The sequence below is a fragment of the Cricetulus griseus genome, chromosome 3, assembly GCF_003668045.3.
Source record: "Cricetulus griseus strain 17A/GY chromosome 3, alternate assembly CriGri-PICRH-1.0, whole genome shotgun sequence".
Classification (NCBI taxonomy): domain Eukaryota; kingdom Metazoa; phylum Chordata; class Mammalia; order Rodentia; family Cricetidae; genus Cricetulus; species Cricetulus griseus.
The window spans coordinates 276,711,581-276,731,982 of record NC_048596.1 but is presented as its reverse complement, the minus strand read 5'-3'; the positions used below and the strand labels follow the sequence as shown (position 1 = coordinate 276,731,982).

At 46.1% G+C, this 20,402-nt stretch overlaps 1 protein-coding gene across 2 annotated transcripts in view; it reads left to right on the top strand.

The window, feature by feature from the left end:
- The window catches only part of Spock1 (SPARC (osteonectin), cwcv and kazal like domains proteoglycan 1), a 472,211-nt gene that overhangs the window by 192,265 nt on the left and 259,544 nt on the right, over positions 1-20,402 (top strand). The window contains exon 2 of one of the 2 annotated variants that reach the window (XM_035441547.1): positions 18,357-18,365. The exons of the other annotated variant lie outside the window; for it this stretch is intronic. Coding sequence (XP_035297438.1) covers positions 18,357-18,365 — 9 coding nt within the window. The remainder of the gene's footprint in view (positions 1-18,356; positions 18,366-20,402) is intronic. 2 annotated transcript variants of the gene reach the window in all.

Genomic DNA, 20,402 nt, shown 5'->3' with positions numbered 1-20,402 from the left:
GGGTGCTGGGGACTGAACTTGGCTCCTCTAGAAGAGCAGCAAGTGCCCTTATCTCCTGAACCATGTCTCTACCTCCCTGGTGAACTGTCTGTCCTTATCCTATGGATGTGTGTGTCTGCTACCTCCCATCTGCAAGCCACCTCTGTGCTGAAGACAGATGTCCTCTTCCATATGGAAAGGATGCTTGCTCTTTACATGTTTTAACCAAGCTTCTGGGAGAGTGAGGTACTACTGCTTTGATAAGTACCCTGGACAGCTCTCTCTGGCTTCAGCAACCACATACTTCCTGAGGGGGAAACCCATAGTCTTCTGCCCTAACTTCCTGCTTCTTTGAGAAAGAGCCTTTCTTCATCCTTGCCCCTGGCTTGTTTAGGGTTGTCTCTTTCTTTTTAAAAGAAGCTCACTCAGGCCCAGACCATGCTTCAGACAGACCACAGAGAGAATGGCCTGTGTTTTGAAGGAAATGGACAGGTCAGCCAAGCACATCTTTTCTCCTCTGAAATGGTAATATAACGGGTGGGCCTTGTTAAGAAAAGGAGTGGCAGGCCGAAATGTACACAGATGAGAGCCAGCTACTAAAGAGCATTCCTGCTGGAGATCTGTTACTCTTTTTGTTAGCGCTTGGCATGGATTAAATCTGGTGAACTTTGCAAACCCTAAGATGCTGAGTTGGAAAGAGATGGCTCCAACACTCTGGGGTCACACAGACAATAACCTGTAGAGCCCAGGCTTTAGGGAGTTCTGTTGGATGCGCCAGGTTAGAACTCTATAACCCTTCTCTTTTGGGGAAGTTGGGTACCTGTGCTTTGCAGCGTGGCTCCAGCCAGTCAAACCACACTTTGAGCCTTGTGCTATGGAGAAGCTCAGTACTCTGAGAAACTAGGAAGTATCTTGTGCTTCAATTATCCATCACAAAAGTGTGTCAGTGACATTGACTATGTCCCTGGTGCCTTTTAAAGTTGTCTCATTGTCCAGAAAGGCATTCCATCTTATCTTCCTGGGGTGGAGGAGGACCTGGGAGTTCTGGTAAAACATGGTGGACTTCAACAGTTAGCAACAAGCCGGACTAGAATTGTACATGCAAGGCCATCTTGTATCCAGTTTCTTTTGAAAGGCTGCTTGGTGTCAGAGTTGTCAGCAAATGACAAAGGTCATAGGAATCTCCAGGAAGCCAGCAGTTAGTATCTGTGGCTTCTAGGTTCTTTCTCAGGGGAGGAAGCAGTGAGTAGAAGCTTGACTTGCTTACTGGTTTACATTGTGGGTTATTTATTATCAAGCTTCGGGGACAGAGTTGGGATCAATTCTTTCCAAGGTTTTCTGAATCCATGGCTTCTTGTCCTGTGCCTGTGAGGGAGTGACAGGTGCTCCCTCGCCTGTTTTTTTTTTTTTTTTTTTTTTTTTTTTTTTTTTTTTTTTTTTTTTTTTTGTGTGTGTGTTATCGATAGCATTGTGCTGGTTAGCTTTGTCAACTGGAAACAAACTAGAGTCACTCGAGGGGAGCGAACCTTGATTGAGAAATTGGCCTGTGGGACATTTTCTTGATTTCTGATCGATGTGGGAAGACTCAGCCCATTGTGAGCAGTGGTCCTGGGTTGCATAAAAAAGCTGAGAAAGCCAGGAAGCAGCATTATTCCATGTTCTGCTTCAGTTCCTGCCTCCGGGGTCCTGTTTTTGTCCTGACTTCCTTCAGTGATGAACTGTTGGCTGGAAGTGTAGCCCAAACAAACCCTTTCCTTTCCAGCTTGGTTTTGGACATTGTTTTATCATAGCCAATGTGAAGCAAACTAGTGAGCTGCTGTGTGGTGAGCCACACCTTACTCAAGTTCATTTGGTGGAGTTGTCACCATGGAGGAGGAGAAGCAAGAGGGGCTAGGGGTTTGTCACTGAGTCCCTCTTGAACTGTTACAGTGTTCTTGTTTGTCATTTGTTGGTGACTCGTTGGGAGCCTTATTTCTTTCTGTAGCCAGGGTGTTCTGTCTTTCCATGATCCATTTCGAGTATTGATTACCTTTTCAGTGAGATGTCCCTTTACTCTTAGCTTGAAAACAGTATTTTCTCAATTTTATGCCTTGTGGCTTCCACCCCCTATTGCTTTTCTCCCCGTGTAGGTACCGCCTCAAGCATAAACAGCTGTTTTTCTGGGTAATTTTCCATGCTGCTGTTTGAGCATTTTGCAGTAGTGAAGGGCTCTGGGAATGATTGCCCCGCCTGAACCAGCCATCCGTAGACACAAACACAATGGCAGCATGAAGATGGGCTGTCTGAGAGTTCAGAGCGTAGTAATTGCAGAGTGCAATTTGCTTGCTCTCCTCAGTAGTGTCTGTCTGGGGACAATCACAGGAACTTTCAGAGGCTTCTGAAGAAAAAAAAAATCTCATCTCATCTTTGGAGTTGGAGACGAGAACAAGAAAATGAATGCAGGTTTCCTTCGTTTGTGAGCTAAGTTCTGACAATTGAACTCTGTCATCTCTGTTGTGGTCTGTGGAGTCAGTGTGCTCTCTCTGGGTAGGATGGGAGATGGTCACCCTCCTTGAGGCCTAAGGCCTCTCCTTGGCACTTTCACAAAACTAAGACCCGCTATGACAGTTGCCTTGATTTCTCTCTTACAGGTTAAGAGCAGAAAGTCTGGGCCATATAGAAGTCTAGAGACAAAGGATAAGTCAGGAGACTGAATTCTGTCTGGAAGCTTTGCAGGCAGAAATTATGTCTGTTAGAGGAGCAAGGAACCTCAGACTCTCTCACACTGGAGTTCCCTGGTTCAAGGACAGCACCTGTAGAACACAATTCAGGATATTGGAGGGACAACTCTTACCTCTTGGCCGTCTTTTGTGGTCAGTGCTTAGTGGGCTGATCTGAGTGGAATGTGTGTAACCCTTGCCTTGCAATGTCTGCTGCTTCCCTTCACATCCAGATTTAAGGATGTCTGTTGGTTCACATCCGTGTGAGGTCAGCAGTCTGTATGCTCAAAGCAAACTTCTGCTCTGTGACAGCCTGAAGCTGGGTTTCCTCCGCCCACCCTCCCTCCGACTCTGTCATTACACATATTTGGACTGTCCTGGCCCTCATTCCTGCACCAGGCTTCTGGTGAGGCTGCTTCCTCTGGCTCTGCCTCTGGGGAGACCCACTAGTACAACCACCATGGGTCCTTAGTGAGGAACAAAAGGAGGGACCATCCAGGGAGATGAAGCCTTGCTCCTTATGCTTGGTCACTGTGTGAGAGCAGATGGTACCCAGCCCTCACTGTTTCTCTAGCCTGGATCTCTTAGACAGTGAAACCCATCTAATCCCATGGAGGCCCCATGGCCCAAAGTGCCAAGTCTAAGTATGATCAAGGCAATATATCTTTAACATGAGTCCCTAGTACAGCCCTATGTAATAATCCAAATGTGCTTTTAGTTGAATGTATAATTGCCATGCAATGCTCAGGGCTGTTTGTTTTGTAGTCTACACCCAGCTGAGACTGTGAGTTGTGTTTTTATGGTATTAAGGTGAGTGGGGGGTGGGGGTAGGTCTGTAAAAAGATTGTGAGACACTCAGTACACAACACACAAACTTGAAATAGTTGCTTCCTGTTCCTTACAAGAAATTTAAGCAGCCCCACCTAGCAAGGGCAGAGCCTGATTTCTGCAGTGATCAGTTGGGTACAGGGCACTGGTGTCTGACATACAACTTTGCCTAGGCTCTTATTGGCCTGACCGTCTGGGCCAAGGGCTTCTAGCACTGAGATCAGCCATGAAGAGCCATGTGAGCCTAACATGGAGATCAGTCCCCAGTCCTGAATGAAAATCTGTGGAAGGCTGGGTCTCCTGCCATTTTCCACTTATCAGTACAAAGCTCACAGAGGGCCACTTGCGCTTTTACTATGCTCCCCACTCCCACAGGTGTGAGTGGCTCTTGATATCCTTAATAAATAATCTCATTTAAGTAGAGTAGTGGTGGAACATTTTTCTGAAGGTCTTTAAACTGGCTATTTATTTTCTTGGAGAAATATAACCCCAAATGGCTTGGTAATGAGTTGCTGCTGTTGTCATGGGACCGGTTCACGTGGTAAGGAAGATGTATGCTTCCAGGTAGATGCTGGAGAGTTAAAGAGAAGTCAGCCCTGCTGAGCACAAAGGGTCTGCTTGGCATTGGTCCTGTGTGTGCCCATTGCTCACTTCCCATGTTGTCCAGTTGTGTTGCCCAGGAGTAATTGCCACATGAGAATATGGGGACATCCAGAAGGCAAACACGATAAATTTCCATCTGCCCCCTGACATTGGTGCATCTCCAGGGCCTTCTCTATCATGTGTTCATTTGTGTTGTCAGTGGCCCGGTCTGGCATTGACCAGGGCAGGGCTGGGGAAGCTGCTGGGGGAAGCACTCTCTCAGGCCAAGAGCAGATCAGATTGCAGACTGCTGTACCTTCTTCAGGCACCCTCCACTTGCTGGCCCTCTATGCAACCTATCTGATCAGGGATGCTCCTTTGTGCCCCTCTCCAGCAGTGCTAGCTGTACTCAAGGGCCACACAGAAATCCGTGTGACAGTGAGACTGGGGTGAGTCCGTGCTCTAAATCCGTGTGACAGTGAGACTGGGGTGAGTCCGTGCTCTTGGCCCATGGATCCCTCCCTTCCCAAGTCACACATTGTGCTGCATCTTTGAATGTGCAACCGCCTTTCCCTAAAGAGAAGATGAGCACATGGGTGGAAGTTTCTGTCCTACCCGGTCCCACAGCCATTTAGTTCCAAATAAACACATAGAGGCTTACATTAATTATAAACTGTTTGGCCAACGACTCAGGCTTCTTATTGGCTAGCTCTCTCTTAATTATTAACCCATTTATATTAATCTATGTAACTCCATGTAGCGTTGGCCTACTGGGGAATTTCTGAGTGTCCTATCTTCCCAGTTGCTACATGGCATCTCCCTGACTCATCCTCCTACCTTTCTCTATCCCTGTTTGGATTTCCTGCCTGGCTAAATCTTGCCTGTCCATTGGCCAAAACAGCTTTATTCATCAACCAATAAGAGAAACAGATATTCACAGCATACAGAAGGACACCCCCCCAAAAAAAAAGAAATGAAAAAAGGACATCCCCCATTATCTCCTCTTTTCTGTCTAAACACAAATGAAGGTTTTAACTTTAACATAGTAAATATATATATATATATATATATATATATATATATATATGTGTGTGTGTGTGTGTGTGTGTGTGTGTGTGTGTGTGTGTATAATTATCAAGCAAGAACTATAGTTAACAATATTTAGTTCTCTAACATTTGACAAAAATTAAACATTCTATCATCTATTCTATCTATGTGAGTCTAAATTTTATGTGACTTATCCTTTATCATAAATAAGGAAAACCATAACCATCTGTCTATAACTACATCAAAAACCCCAGAAGGATAATACATAAACTCTAGGATTGACAGAGACATCTCATTGTCTGGACAGTCACCCAAAGTTCCTCTGTAACATTGGGGCATCCCTTTTCAGCATATAGGCCTAAAGTGTCTGACAGACTTTTCTATGAGGCTGGAACCTTGAAGGCCCATTTTGTCGCTTGGCAAGTTAGCAGTCACATTTCTTTGTAACCTGCTTGTTCAGTTTGCACGGCATGCTGTCAAGTAGCCCAGGAAAAAGCAGTTGCTTATCCAAATGGCTATCCCTGCCATGTTGAAAGCAAACGCCATAACGAGTTTCTTCAATGCCCAGCTTCCTCTCTGAAGTACTTGGTGTTGCCAGGAGCAGTTGTTTCTCATTGCCATGAAAAACCCTAATAAGCCATTTTAAATGGCATATTCTGTAGGTCTTTGAAAGGTTTTGAAGAATACCTATCCATTTGAAATATAGCTCTGTATATCTAGAAAACCTAAGTTTTGACTATTATAGGTGACTATCTATAATCTGTATTTAATTACACATTATATTTTAAATGAGCTGCACAAACACAATACCTAAACAAGAGTATAAATATGCATATAATAAAATTGACCTTAAATTTGTATCAATAAACCAAAATCCATACCAAAGCAAAGTATTCATTTCTATATGATATTCCCTTTATTCTTTAGAAAAAGATTGTGTTAATTAATCATTTATAACCAACCCCACCTAAATGAAAACAAATATTTAAAAACATTATTTTGGAATTTGGTTGTAGTTCTCTCCAAACTGCTTCCTGCTGTTTGGGGGCACTATCAATCCCTTGGGGATCCTGAGAAAACCGAGAACCTGGCCAAATCCTGGCTGCGGTGGTCTGTGAGGCTGCATTATCTCAGCTGCTTAGGATGCTGTATCACCTGGGCCTCTGTTTAAGGAGTCTCATTTGATCAAACCATGTTAGTTTGGAAGGAATCCGCAGCTTTTAATCTTCTGTGAAAACAAATCAGAACCTCTTTTCCAAAGTAACATGTCCTTACTTAAGTTTTGAAGTCAAGGCATTCTCAAAATATATATGTTGGATCAATCCAGCAGCATTTATAATCTAATGTCTGTTAGCAATTAATTGCTCCTTCCTCAGCAACCAATTTAAAGACAACACAATAACCTACAGTATCCAGACTCTGTGTGCATTTCCCATCTTTACATGGCTTTTTTTATTATTCTATTTCTTTTATTTTTGAGACAGGGTTTCTCTGTGTATTTTTTGGCTGTCTATGGAACTCACTCTGTAGATCAGGTTGGCCTTGAAATCACCGAGGTCTGGCTGCCTCTGCTTCCTGAGTACTGGGATTAAAGGTGTGTGCCACCATGCCCAGGTACTCTATTTCTTTTTAAAGGACTTCTCTGTCCTTTTTCTTTTCTCTCTCAAGCCTATGCATATTTTTAAACATGATGTAAACTTTTTAGAGATTTTTTTTCCCTTTGAGTCTGTCTTTACTGTATATTTCTGTCTTTTTCTGACCAAATAAGTCTTTAATCTGCTAAACAGCATAGCTAAGATTAACATGGAGGCTGACTCCACACTATTCTCTGCCTGTCCTGAGAGTCTAGCTTTATAATAGAGGTACTGGTAGGAGCCATGTTTATTGTCACAACTCTTCAGAGTTTCTAGGTCCATGTCACCACCAAGAAGCATCCTGCTGGCTGCTCATAAACACCATTTAAGTGTTTGGCAGCAGAGCCTCTTAAGACAGCCGTGAGTTTTTTGCCACTAATGCTGAGTCAGGAACCCTCTCTTAAAGTTTGCCTCTAGCAAACAGAACCCACATGAGAAAATGCTGCTACCACGAAGCCATACATAATTCAGTTCTTTGTTTTCAGAATCCCTTTTTAAGGTTTTACATGGAAATTCTTGCCCCATGTTGGGTGCCAAAATGTGAAAGGGAGTTGTATTGGTCTAATAAATACCCGTAGTCAGACATAGAGGAAAATGCTGAGAGATCAGAGAGAAGGAGGAGCAAGCCACAGCCACGCCTTACCTCCTTAGCTTCTCAGCAGATAAGAGTGAGTTCCTGTTTCTACCTGCTTACATCCTCTTTTCTGCGAAGCCATCTCACTTCCTGTTTCTGCCTAGCCATCTCACTTCCTGTCTGCCTATCCAGACCTCCAGACCTCTATGGTTAGCTAGTGGCAAGCTCCATTCTCTGACCTTCAGACAGGCTTTATTTGTACAAGCAAGATATCACCACACAGCTGTTCATCATCTTAGTTGGATGTTGTACTACAAGCATGTGAACCCCTGAGGAAACGTGCCTGAAAAGCACTTCTCAGCAAATGGCCTCAAAATTGCTGACAGCTTGCATGTTTTCTCCCCTTGTGAGGTTACCCCCACCCCCAGCCTTCCCTTTTGCTGGCTTTTTCCTGATGGCACTCTGCTGCAGTGTTTGTTACCTTCCTTTCCTCCCAGGCAATTCTCGGGCAATTCGCCACTCACCCTCTCAGCCTCCATCTCAGTCCTGAGAGCTCAGCTTCCATGCTTTGTTGGAGTCATCCCTTCCCCTCCACACTCCTGCTCCCTCTGCAACACGACCAGCTTGGCTTCCACCAATAGCTGTTCTGAGTCGCTGCTGGATGCTTGAGTCAGAGCTGGGTCCAGAACAATTCACACATCAGAAGTTGACAGCCTAGAGCTTGAGGCTCGAGGACCTGGATCGGGTACCAAGAACTTAGCCTTTAAGAGGCTCTCAGCCTTTGTAATGCTGCAGCACTTTAACACAGTTTCTCATGTTGTAATGACCCACAACCATAAAATTATTTTCATTGATACTCCATGACTGTAATTTTGCTACTGTTAAGAATCATGAATATCTGACATGTGGGGATATCTGATATTTGAACCCCAAGGTTTGAGAACCACTGCCTTAAGTCCTTCCTTGGGGTTTTCTAGCCTCTTCCTCTACATACACCCACATCTGCAGACTGTAGGTAGGTTCTGGAACCTTCTAGAAGGCCCACAGCTATCCAAGCACAAATACACACAAATATGCAAGTGGCTCTGGTCAAATGGAGCTTTAGGGATCACGGGTCCTTCTTAGAGAGAGGCTGGTTTGAGTGGGTTATACTTGCTTTGGTGCTTGGTCTAGTGGACTACACTGGTACGCCATCTCAGGCAGGATCTTGGCATCTGAGTGCAATGGCCTACCTGTCCTTCTCAGTCAAGAGAAGACTGAGCTAGCATCTTTTCTGTGAGCCCTGAGGGCTGAAGGGAGGGCCCTATAATGAATATGTAGAACCCGGCTGTTCTTTGCCAAGCAAAGCGTGCTGTTTGTATTATCTCCTTCTTACAAAGGCATTGCCTCCTTCCTCCGGAATCTGGCCCTACCACAAATAGCAGGATCTCAGGGGCCACAGGAGGTAAGCTAATGAAGCTGCTCCCCATCAGAATGCCTGGAGACAGTTGGATGGACTACAGTGGCAGCCAACAGATAATCCAAACTCCATCGCACGCACGTGCAGCTCCGGATCACACAAGCTAAGCTGAGTAATGTGATTGCTTAAGTGGTACCTTATTTATGATTTCTCCCAGAGCACAGGTGGCTGCCTTTCTGAAGCAGCCATCACCCGGATTTGCTATCTCAGAACCCTCTGTAGCCTCATGAAAGGATCCCTCTCGAGAAAGCCAATGGAGTGTTTATAAAACTCCAGTATCAGCTTAGAGCAGAGGATAAGCAGGGATCAGTGAAAACATGGCCACCATTTTTGGAGCATCCTACATGCTGGGCACCTAGCAATAGCCACCTCTAGTCATGCTTCCAGGCACCCTGGTGGTGCTGGCACCGCCACCCTCATTACTCAGATAAGAAAGCTGAGCATGGAAAGCTGAAGTCACTTCACTGTGGCATCACAAATGACAGGACAGGCTGCCGCTTAAAAAACAAAACAAAACAAAAAACTCATTGGTACTTACTTATTTCAGGTTTCTGGCTAGGAAGCAGAGCCATTGGTTTCGGCGTTTTGTAGAAAGAGAGGCGTGGGGAAAGACCTGGGGCTTTCCTGGCCAATGGGAAAATAGCTGTGTATTGCTGCCAAATAATTCCAGCAGGCAGCCCTGATGAGGCCCCTCTGGTTCCAGCTGTGATCACTGTGTCCTGTTGCTTAAGCTGGGTGGCATGTCAGGCCTCCCTCGCCTTATTAAATAGAGCCACCATCTAGGTTTGTGGCAGATTTCTCACCGTGTCATAAACAAATGGACGGTTTCTGATGCACGCTCTGAACCATTCTGCCTCGCGTTTTTAGAAGGGGTCTTGGAACCGGTGCTGGCCGGAGAGCTGAGGGTTAAGCCCCTCCTCTTCCAAGCCCCGCCTCTTCTGTACCCTTCCTTTCTTGATGAGCAGAAATGCTGCGATAAAAAGAATATGCGAAACTATGGAAGATTTTGCCACCCTGAAAACGAGCTCATGAGAAAAGGCGGTGGGTGGGTGGTTCCTTGGGTTGCCTTGGAATGCACCTGGGCTTTTCTTTGGCGTGGTTCGGCCGTCTGCATTCTTGATTCCAAGGCATGGTGCATGGGTGTGTCTGTCACAGTCTCCGCCGTTAGTCTACGGGGGTCTTAGATGCTGCTGTGAATGTGGATTTCAGCAGAATAATTTCACCCCTCCGAGTCTGGACGTCCCTATGAGTGTAACGTGAGGGGCATGCCGCTTCCCCTCTGCTCGCCCCAAAGACGTTTATAATGACGGGAGTAGCAGTTTCTCTGTGTGTCCTGGCTGTCCTGAAACTTGCTTTGGTGGATCAGTCTAGCCTCGAACTCACAGCCACCTGCCTCTGCCTCTGCCTCCCGAGTGCTGGTATTAAAGGCATGCACTACTATAACCCAGCCAGATACCAGCTATCTTAGTTTTGTAAAAATTCAAAAAACAAAATCATCATCAACAACAACAACAAAAAACAGTTGCTAAAAGCAGAAACAGGAAGGAAACTGTTTCCCAAACACTGACAACCACTGTCACCATTTTGAGTTTGTGTGTTTACTTTTCTTCTCACACGACCCGTGAGCATATATATCTTCAGGATGGTTGGAAGCCAAGACCTTGACTGAACACGACTAACTGTGACCCATAGTTTCTGGCACAGTCTGGCAGAGCCATGTTGTCCTGGCCTCTAGCATGTTAGTGGCCCCGTTGGCCCTGTCCCTTTGCATGCTTTGAGCACGGGGAGGGTGCATTTAAGGCGGACATGAAGTACTTAGCTACTGTTACAGCCTTGGCTCTCTTTCTTGTGTCTCATTTTTCTGCTCCATTCCTCCGTTGTTGTACTTGCAATGAGAGGGTAACACGGTGCATGATTTGCTTTTGGGAAATTTGTGAGTAGTTTATGTCTTCGTAGTTCTGGCCATCATGTGGACAAACCAGCAGAGTTATTTCTTAAGGTTCATGAGTTATTTACTAGGAGAGGGACTTGGAGGATCTCAGATATAATAACTGTGTGTGCTCATGCTAGAGCCTTAAAAAGTAAGTGCAAAAAAATAAAGAGCCAAACAATAGCAGCTATTGCTCTGATTTAGCTTAAGGTTTTACATATGGTCTAGCTTTTGGCAGTGTGTGAAACACACACACACACACACACACACACACACACACACACACACTTCTATTTACACACAGTTTTTGGGGCACATTTGGTTTCTTATTTGACATATTTGTACTCTAAGACAGCTGAGACTTGGATCGCCAGTTTGCAAATGATAATAAACTAATAAAAAAGCATAAAATCATTCCATGGCTTTTGTGACTGAGTGCCCCTCCCCCTCCCTGCTTCCACAAGAAACCCATGTCCTTTCTGGCATCTTTGTGTTACCACATAAATGATCCCACTTGAGGGGTTCAAATGGAAAACTTGGAGGGTTTTGAATTGAAAAGTTGGGGACCTCAGGACCCAGGCCACACACCCTTCTTGGCCCTGTCCCTGGCAGGCACAGTGGGGTCATTCAGTGTCTGAGTGAGGACAATACGACATTCATTGCTGTCCTTGCCTGAGGCTTAGGAGTCATGATCTCCATAGCATGGTCATGTGGCGTGTCACTCACTCCTGAGGAGCTGTCCTTTGGAGGGTTAGATGCTTCCTTAGGTAATTCGGGGAAGGTGCAGCTGCGGACTAGCAGTGTGCCTCTTGAGGGGGAGCAGTGGCCAGGTAGTTGGCTCTCATCCTGTTTCATAATGACTCATGTATGTTCTTAACAGGTGGCGGGGATCAGAATGGTTGGGGTCTGGGTTTGCTTGCCCGGGGTGGCAGGTGGTGAGTTGTCTGTGCTCTGCCTTGCACCTGAGGCAGTGGATGGCAGTGTTCATCCTGCGTATTGTTCCTCACCAGTATCGGTGTTGGCTGCACAACTCCCTGGGCCTTTGGCAGGAGCAGGCTGCAGGTGCAGAGGACACTGAGCAGACAGACCAGTGCTTCTGCTGTTACTGCCTCCAGATTATGGGGCCGTTGGCTTTTTCCTGAGTCTCCCGAGCTGAGGGAATCCACAGCAAAGACTGTGCACAGGGACTGGAGCTGGGTCTACTCTATGTGCAAGCCACGCCCTGCCCCCACCATGTACTCTGCATCTGGAATCTTCCTTGGCCTTCAAGATCTAGCTGATTGTGTCTTTCTCAGTAGAAACTGCCCTGCTTCCTTGGTGTGTGTGTGCATGCGTGCATGCATGTGTGCGTGCATGCATGAGTGCATGCGTGTGTGTGCGTGCATGTGCACATGTATGATAATAATCAGTGCCCTCTTGTTTATAGTTACTGTAGCTACTTTTCTTTAATGAGTATATTTGCCAGGAATGTTACATTGGTATTCTTACATTTCTGGTTCTCTCTCCTCTTGGTGCACCCCAGGCTTGACACAGCTTTGGGTTAGCTGTTCCTCACATCCATTTTCTAGCCCAGTGTCAGGGCAGACATGATCATTGTGCATTACAATGAACTTGTCCACTGGCCCCTAAGTTCTCACCAGGCTCCCTAGACTCCATAACACACAGAGCCGGGCATGTTTAGAAGACAGCAGCTGCATGGGGCTGCTTCCCTGTTGGCTCTGAAGTGCTGTCTGGTAAATCCAGCATGACCAGCCACAGCAGTCTGACTGAGGAAGATGTGATGGCTAGATATTGAGAGACTAGGCTAATATGTAGATATTGGGGCTACAGTCCTGCTGGGAACCTCATGTGCCTTGTTTGTTGGTAGGAGAAAAGTCCTCTCAGGGCTCTCTGGGTTCTGCCATGTCCACATGACAGAAATACTTCTGAGGTGGGCTAGGTGAGAATATTCTCAACTGTGGAGTCTGCGTGAGAGGCCTCTAATCATGTCACTAACCCTCCCAAGTCTGTCAGTATCTTTTCTGAAAGTTCTGGAGATGGACTTGCACTGATGCTTTTTGAGTGACAAGTTTTGGGACCCAGCTTTTCATGGCATCTGAGTGGTTTCTGAAAACCACATTCAATCATCCTTAGCAAATTCTTACCACTGGCGAGGCCTGGCTTGGTGCTGGGGTGCACACTCTCCTTCGTGGAAGCTTGTTGGTAGTTGTAGAGGTAAACTTTGGCTCAGGAATGCGAGGCCATTTTTTGGCAGGCTTGTTTACTCTGGCAACCTCATGATAGAAATAATATCATGTAAGGCATTGTATATTTCACAGAAGAAATCGAAAATCCTGGCTGTGACACTAGCTTAGAATGGGAGCTTTGTTGACTTTGCTGTATCAATGCTCCAGAGACAAGGCCTCAGGACACAGTGTCATTAGCAGTGTGGCAGTCAGATGTAGGACACTTTAGGGACCCACTGGAGGGAGTCTTTATCGCTACCATTCCTAGACTGTCTGTGGAAGAGGCAGGGTCATCAGAAGGCTGGAGGGAGCTGTAGCAGAGTGAGCCAGGTGGCAGGTGGACATTTCAGAGACTTTGTGGCCATGAGTTTCCAGAGGGGAGAGTCGTGTCAACGTATCACAGCTTTTGGTCAGCATTTTGATGTCTGGGCTGCACCATTTTGAGTGGGACTCCTGGGAAGACTGATGGCAGGCAGGTGTCAGCTCATAGGGTTCATAGGTGCAGGACATTTCTGTGATCTCATCTTTGCTGGCTTTTGAAGCTGCTCTTCTTGGCCCCGGAGGCCATCGTTGTGCCCAGGAAGGCTACACCTGAGTAGGTGAGGTTCAGGATGCTGGGGCTTGCTGCCCACCTTACTGGGGTCAGATTAACAGGTTGTGTTGCTATCTGGTCCCTCAAAGATGTAGTGAGGCATAGATTGCTGGTTTCTACTTTACTGTAGGAAGCCTCTGGTCTGTGTGCTTGTCTCCATAGAACAGGGTGCTTGTCTTCTCCACAGAGCAGGGTGCTTGTCTCCACAGAGCAGGGTGCTTGTCTTCACAGAGCAGGGTGCTTGTCTTCTCCACAGAGCAGGGTGCTTGTCTTCTCCACAGAGCAGGGTGCTCATCTCCACAGAGTAGGGTGCTTGTCTTCTCCATAGAGCAGGGTGCTTGTCTCCACAGAGCAGGGTGCTTGTCTTCTCCACAGAGCAGGGTGCTTGTCTTCTCCACAGAGCAGGGTGCTTGTCTCCACAGAGCAGGGTGCTTGTTTCCATAGAGCAGGGTACTTGTCTCCATAGAGCAGGCATGCCCATGCAACTCTCCAGTGTCTCCAGCTTTACATTCCTTACACGGTGCCACTGAAGGAGGCTGTGTTGTGCTGAGAACATGAGCTTTAAGTCAAGCGAATACTGAGTTCAAGTCCTGTTTCTCCTTCCCACTAGCTATGTGGCTTCCTTCCAAACTGTAATGTCTGTACCTGTGGTGTGGGGCTGTTTATTGTACTGTTTTAGACAGTTATCGTAAGAGTCAAACAAAACAGCATCTGGTTGGGTCAGGACGGGACCACTCAGACATGGTGGCCATTACTGGTATCGTCATTGTCACTATTAGTTTCTGTCTTAAGTCTTTATTTAAACTTTTGACATACACTTAATTTTGGTCCAAGTCTTGACTTTTAAGCCACTCATTGGACTTTTATGTTGCTGTGATAAAAATAACCATGACCAAAGCAACGTGGAAAAGAAAGGATCTATTTATTTTGGCTTATGGTTCCAGGAGGAGAGGATCATCCTGGTGGGGAAGTTGGATGACAGAATTTTATCCACTCACAGGAGAAATAGTGAGAGATAGATAGGTAGAGAGACAGATAAATCAAAAGAATAAAGAGATAGAAATAATGGAGCTAGAGATGATAGAGACAGATACAGAGATAGATAGATAGATAGATAGATCTGATGGAGATAGAAATAGAGAAGTGATAGAAACAGGTACAGAGATAGATTAGACAGTGATGATAGAGACAGATACAGAGACAGATACAGAGACAGATACAGAGATAGATACAGAGATAGATACAGAGATGATAGAGAGATATAAAGATATATTGGAGAGATAGAAAGAATCAGGAGGCAGGAAGTAGCAGTCTATAAACACTCAAACTCCCCCCACCTGCCACCCCAGTGACATACTTCCTCTGTCAAGGCTGCAGTTCCTAAAGGTCCCATATTCTTCCCAAATGGAACCATCAACCAAAGATCAAATGTTCAGACATATGGGGAACATGTCTCATTCAACACTCAGCAGATTTCAACTTAAACAGGTTGTAAAGTCTTCTTGTCCCCGAGATGACTTGGGGCACTAGCTGTGAAGTAAGGATGCTACCAATCACCCCAGTGCTACACACCTTGACTCAAGCTCCCAAGTCTCCCGAGTTTGTTCTGCTTCCTGGATTCCTGTGTCTGCCCCAGTTGGTGTCACCAAAGTGAGGTGTCTGTTTCATTGTTCTCCACTCCAGTCCCTCAGCCCATTGTTTTGAATACAAGTGGAAAAGTGGTGGAGTGACCACATCCCGGGAATCAGGCAGAGGCGGGAACCATCATCTACTCATCCCAGCTCTGTTGATCCACACTGTGGGACCTAAGGTCCCACACTGAAGCCACCCAGCCCAGCCCCTGGGACTAACCTCTGTGGCAGAACTACAGAAGAGCAGCCAGTGGGCTGCAAATCAGCCAGGCACCACAGGGCTAGGAAGAGTGTGGGCTTCCAGGGCTAGCAGCGTGCAAATGAGTCTGATGGAGTGAGGGCTGGGTCATCTAGGGAGGGTGGGGGAGTGTGTTTCAGGTGTCAAGTGGACAGCGTGGGCGGCGCTGCAGAAGTCATGCAGATTTTATTCTGTGGACTGGAGTGTGACTGTAGTGAGCTAGTGGAGGACTGCAGGGACCAGGCCCTAGGGGTTCTGTTGGTGTAGCTAGCCACTCTGGAATGTGATCTTTAGAAGGTCACTGTTGGAGCAGTGTGGAGCAGAGCTGGCAGTGCTGGGGGAGGCAGGGAGGCTGGGCGGAGCACATGCTGGTGATGCAGGGAAAACTGTCCTGGATTCAGGAAGTGGTGGTGTTGATGCAGAAGCAGGAGCCCTGTGTGAGACTGAGAGGGATGGGCTTGCTGTCATGAGGAAAGAAAGTGAAGCCAGAGAATACAGGGTTTGTATTCTCAGTATTCGGGCTTGAACCATGGCCTCATGCGTCCTGGGCAAGCACTCTTCCCCTGGACCCTCTCAGCTTCTGCTGGGGTCTTGCCTGAGTAAGTGGATGGCCAGACGCCATGCTATGAGTATTGGGGGGAGGATCCTAGAAGAAGACCTCTAGTGTTTTGTGACTGTATGCATGCTCTCTGCAGTGGCTCTGACTTTCCCTTGGTCACCTGTCGCTCTCATTGAGTTTGAGTATGGCCTCCTTCCTTTGTCCCTCAATTGAGATGAATACCGTGCTCCAGGCCCCCTAGTTGGCATCTCCAGGGTAGGAGAGGGATCAGTGAGTACAAGGTCCTTTTGCTCCCCTTGTACGTAGGCAGGGACAGCAATTTCCTCCTGAAATTAATACAACACGGATATGACTAGTAGAGAGGAGGAAATGGTGTGAAGGTATAGATCGTACCCTTTTTCTTTCTTCCTTTGTTTTACAACTTATTTTTATTTTATATGTGTGAGCATTGGCTTGACTGATTATTATATGCATTCATAATTGCAGACGATGAGCTGTCACGTGAGATCTGGGAACCAAACCTGGGTCCTTTGCAAGAGCAATAAGTGCTCCTAAGTGCCAGGCCATCTCTCCAGTGCAAGGTGTCTTGTTCTTAATTGGAAGCATGTTCATGGAGCCTTATACTTGGGGGTGGGGAACTATCAGAAAGATAGTGGGACATAATTAGTTTGGAATCTGTGATACCTGGACAAGACTGGTCTTGGACCACTTATCATTTGCGCTCTCTGGGGAATGGCATTTGAACACTTGAAGACAGTAAGGACTTTGGTGTGCCAGTGGCACAGATACTTTCAGGAATCACTCATCTTTCTTTATGCAAATTACTGATTGCATAGAAATATTACCTGTTGAAGCCCAGTGTCTTTATTAGGATATGGTTAATCATAATTGAAACATTTATGTGTGGATTCAGGGACTCACCTTAGTGTTTGCAAACTGTGAAGGAGGGAACAGGCCTATGTCATGGGTATTGTCTTTCTCTGCTAGACAGACTCTGTTCTCTAGATGGGGGTCACTCAACCTTAGAGTGGGGTTGTGGTCTTTAGAAGCAGACCTACAACCCAGGTTTCTAAGTCACATTGAGTTACTTTCTTCACACCAGAGACTAGTAAAACAGCTCACCTCTGATTGGTAAAACTCAAATGTACAGAAATCACTTCCTAGAAATTTTAAACTTACCATGGAACCAATTGATCCCTCTGTCCCCGGGACATCTCACTGATATAAACCTGTAGACATGGGCATGAGAGCACTTGCCTGTCACTTGTTACTGCTGGAGGCTACCTGTGCCAGGCATTGGGATCTTTGTAAGGCTCTAAGAGCATCCTTAAGGTAGGTACCAGTGGTCTTGTTTCATGGATAAGGAACATGACTCAGAGAAGGCAGTATTAGACAAGGTGGCCCAACTGAAGGTTGCTGGAGCAGGAACTCTCACCCACACCGCTTCAAAGCCCATCCTAGCTCCTGTCGCCTTTAAGTCCATGGTACTGATTCCTCTCCTCCTCAGACATTGACAAGACTGCCTTCCCTTAGCTCAGACAACCTGGCAGCTTCACTAGTGAGGACAAGGGTATGGGCGGCATTGTTTTGCCCCTTGGTTCAACAAGAGTACATCACAGCACCCTTTCATCATCTGTGGCAGCCAAAGATACAAGAACAGATACAGACCACAGTTCAGAGATGGAGCCACAGACTTCGCTTTCCTGTTTGGGTAAATAACACCTCACCACCCCAGTTTGGATGGCTCAGTAGAGACAGTACATCCCTGAGAAGGGAGAGCTCATCATGCCAGTTACAGCTCTAATCACTGGGGAAGCAGGGGTGGGGGAGGTGGGAGGGAGTGGGGGAGGGGAGGAAGATGAGTCAACCCTACTCATCTGACATATTTCCCAAGACCATAGGTCTGTGACTGCCCTGTGTTTGAAGTCCCCTCCAGCTATTCTGGAGCTTCAGAGCAAATGATGCTTTTGCAGAAATGAAGAAGCTTTATTATTCTTGGCCTTTGATGTTGTCTTGGGATGTTTATTGATTGGGCTGACGTTGCAGGCAGTGACTCATTTGACATTCTCACAGACAGGAACAGTGGATGAGTGTCTGAGTTTCATCAGAGTCTTGCTAGCTCTCCTGCAGTGTGCACAGACAACTGAGACACCCCCCCACCCCAACTCATTAGCTTTTTACCTAAGTCCTTTCCCATGGGCTCTGTGGGCGATGGGCCTTAGCAAAGGAATGATGGTAGGTGGCTCAAAACAGTGGGCTGTGACCTTTATAATGTTTGGAAAATCTGGTGCATTTATCAAAAATGTGTACATTCCTTCTTCTTGTTGTTTGATATGATTCTTTTATTTTTTTTCCCATTCATTATGCTCTCGTACTCAGGAAGTTGAGGTAGGTTTTGCCTTTTCAAACATATGTAGACATAGTATCAAAACAGTTGCAAAATAAAATGTAAATTGTATCTCAGATCTTTAATCTCCATGGTAAATATTTGTTTGCATTCAGCCAACCAGGAATATGCACGCTTATTTCTCATGGGTGGATGTGAGGGATATAATTTATCAAATGTGTATAAGCAGTCCATTGACTGTGTTATTTTTCTCATTAGTTACACTACAAGTACAATTGTCAGTTATTATCTGTATTTTACTGGTGGGTTATTTACTGAAAGAGAAGGAGAAACCCGCATTGTTATTTTCTAAATCGTTCTGTCTAAAGCCTGCAGGACTTTATACCAAATGTCAGACCAATTTATCAAAGAATAGCTCCATTCACGGTGAAAGTGATTTAGAGTGTGTGTACAAACACCACCCACCTGTGCTTACACACACCAGTAATAGTTATGGGAGTTTCTCAGGGGCTGCAGTAGTGCTCTTAAAGCTACATCAGCTCTCTTGTATTTGAAGCAATTCATCAGGAATTTATCATGTGCTGTTGAGTGATACCTCAAGGAATATGCAGGTAAGACTATCCCAGCTCAGAAGGCACCTTGGCTCAGGTAGGGGTGTGTGTGTGTGTGTGTGTGTGTGTGTGTGTGTGTGTGTGTGTGTGTGTTTGTGTGTGTAGGGGTCATATATGTACACTGAAATGCACTACAGCACACAGCTCCTGTCCCTGGTAAACCGAAGTGCCATGAGTAATGTTTAGGATGGTTCAATTCACTGCTCAGTCTGGACTGGGTGGTCAGTTGGACCATTTCATCCAGGGTTTCCCACCAGGACTATTGCTTGGTGATGGATAGGGCAGGCTTGGCAGAGAATAGATCCACAAAGAGTATGTTGCTGATATAGAGATGTGGAGGGGCACAGCTCAGGTTGAGGTGGCTGCAAGGGAGGCTGTGTCATTTCCCAACAGATGGCCTGCTTTGCACCAGATAGTAGGTTGACTAGCAAGCATTTCTGTAGGAGGAAGTTCCTGTCCCGCCAAGTCCTGCAGCTGTTTAGTCCCAAATAAATACACAGAGGTTTATATTAATTATAAACTATTTGATCTATGGTTCAGGCTTCTTATTTGCTAGCTCTCTATTAATTCTTAACCCATTTCTATTAATCTGTGTATTTCTTTGTGGTCTTGGTTTACAGGTGATGCCCAGGCCTCTTCCTTCCTTTGTAGCCACATGGCGTCTCCCTGACTCTCCTACCTTTCTTTGTCCCTGTTTGGATTTTCCACCTGGCTAAATTCTGCCTGTCCATTGGCCAAAACAGCTTTATTTGTCAACCAATAAGAGAAACATATATTCACAGCATACAGAAGGACATCCCCCATCACATTTCCACTGTACAAAATTTTAAGTCACAGGCAAGTGTCTTGTTACACAGTAGATGGCCTTACAAAAGCCTGGTCTGGAACTTCTATTAGTCATTTCAGGGAAACCTCTTATCCAACAACCTACCTCCCCACCACCCTACCCAGCCAAAAGGCATGAAAGTGAGGTGAACTACCTTTTGTGGCGTCACCTTCAGAAAGTTTGACTCTGGTCAAACTTTCATGGGTCTTTTCACGGGTGTGTGCTCAGCAGAGTCAGCCTCCATCTGGGAAGCTACTAACCCAGGAATGCCATTTTCCTACAACAGACACACTTCTCTCTGTTGATTGACAGTGGCCCCACAAAAGACCCCACAGTGACTGTTTTGCCCTCTCGGTAGCTTGCTTCCTCTGCTCACCGCTCTCTTGTTCACCCCTGGTCAAGATAAATGAGGCCCTCATTTATTTTCCAGGCTGGTAATTTATATTGTCTCAGGTAATCTTCTGACAGATCTGCAGGGTTCAAACAGTTTAGCTAAAATATGTATGAGGGAGAAATTATCTGTTCCATGTACACTCAGCATCTTTGATCTGTGGCATCTGAAGCTGTTGTATGTAATAGGTTACCCCTCATCTTCACGCCTGGAGCACAGCACTTGGGGGCCTTGGCTTGGCTCTGCCTCC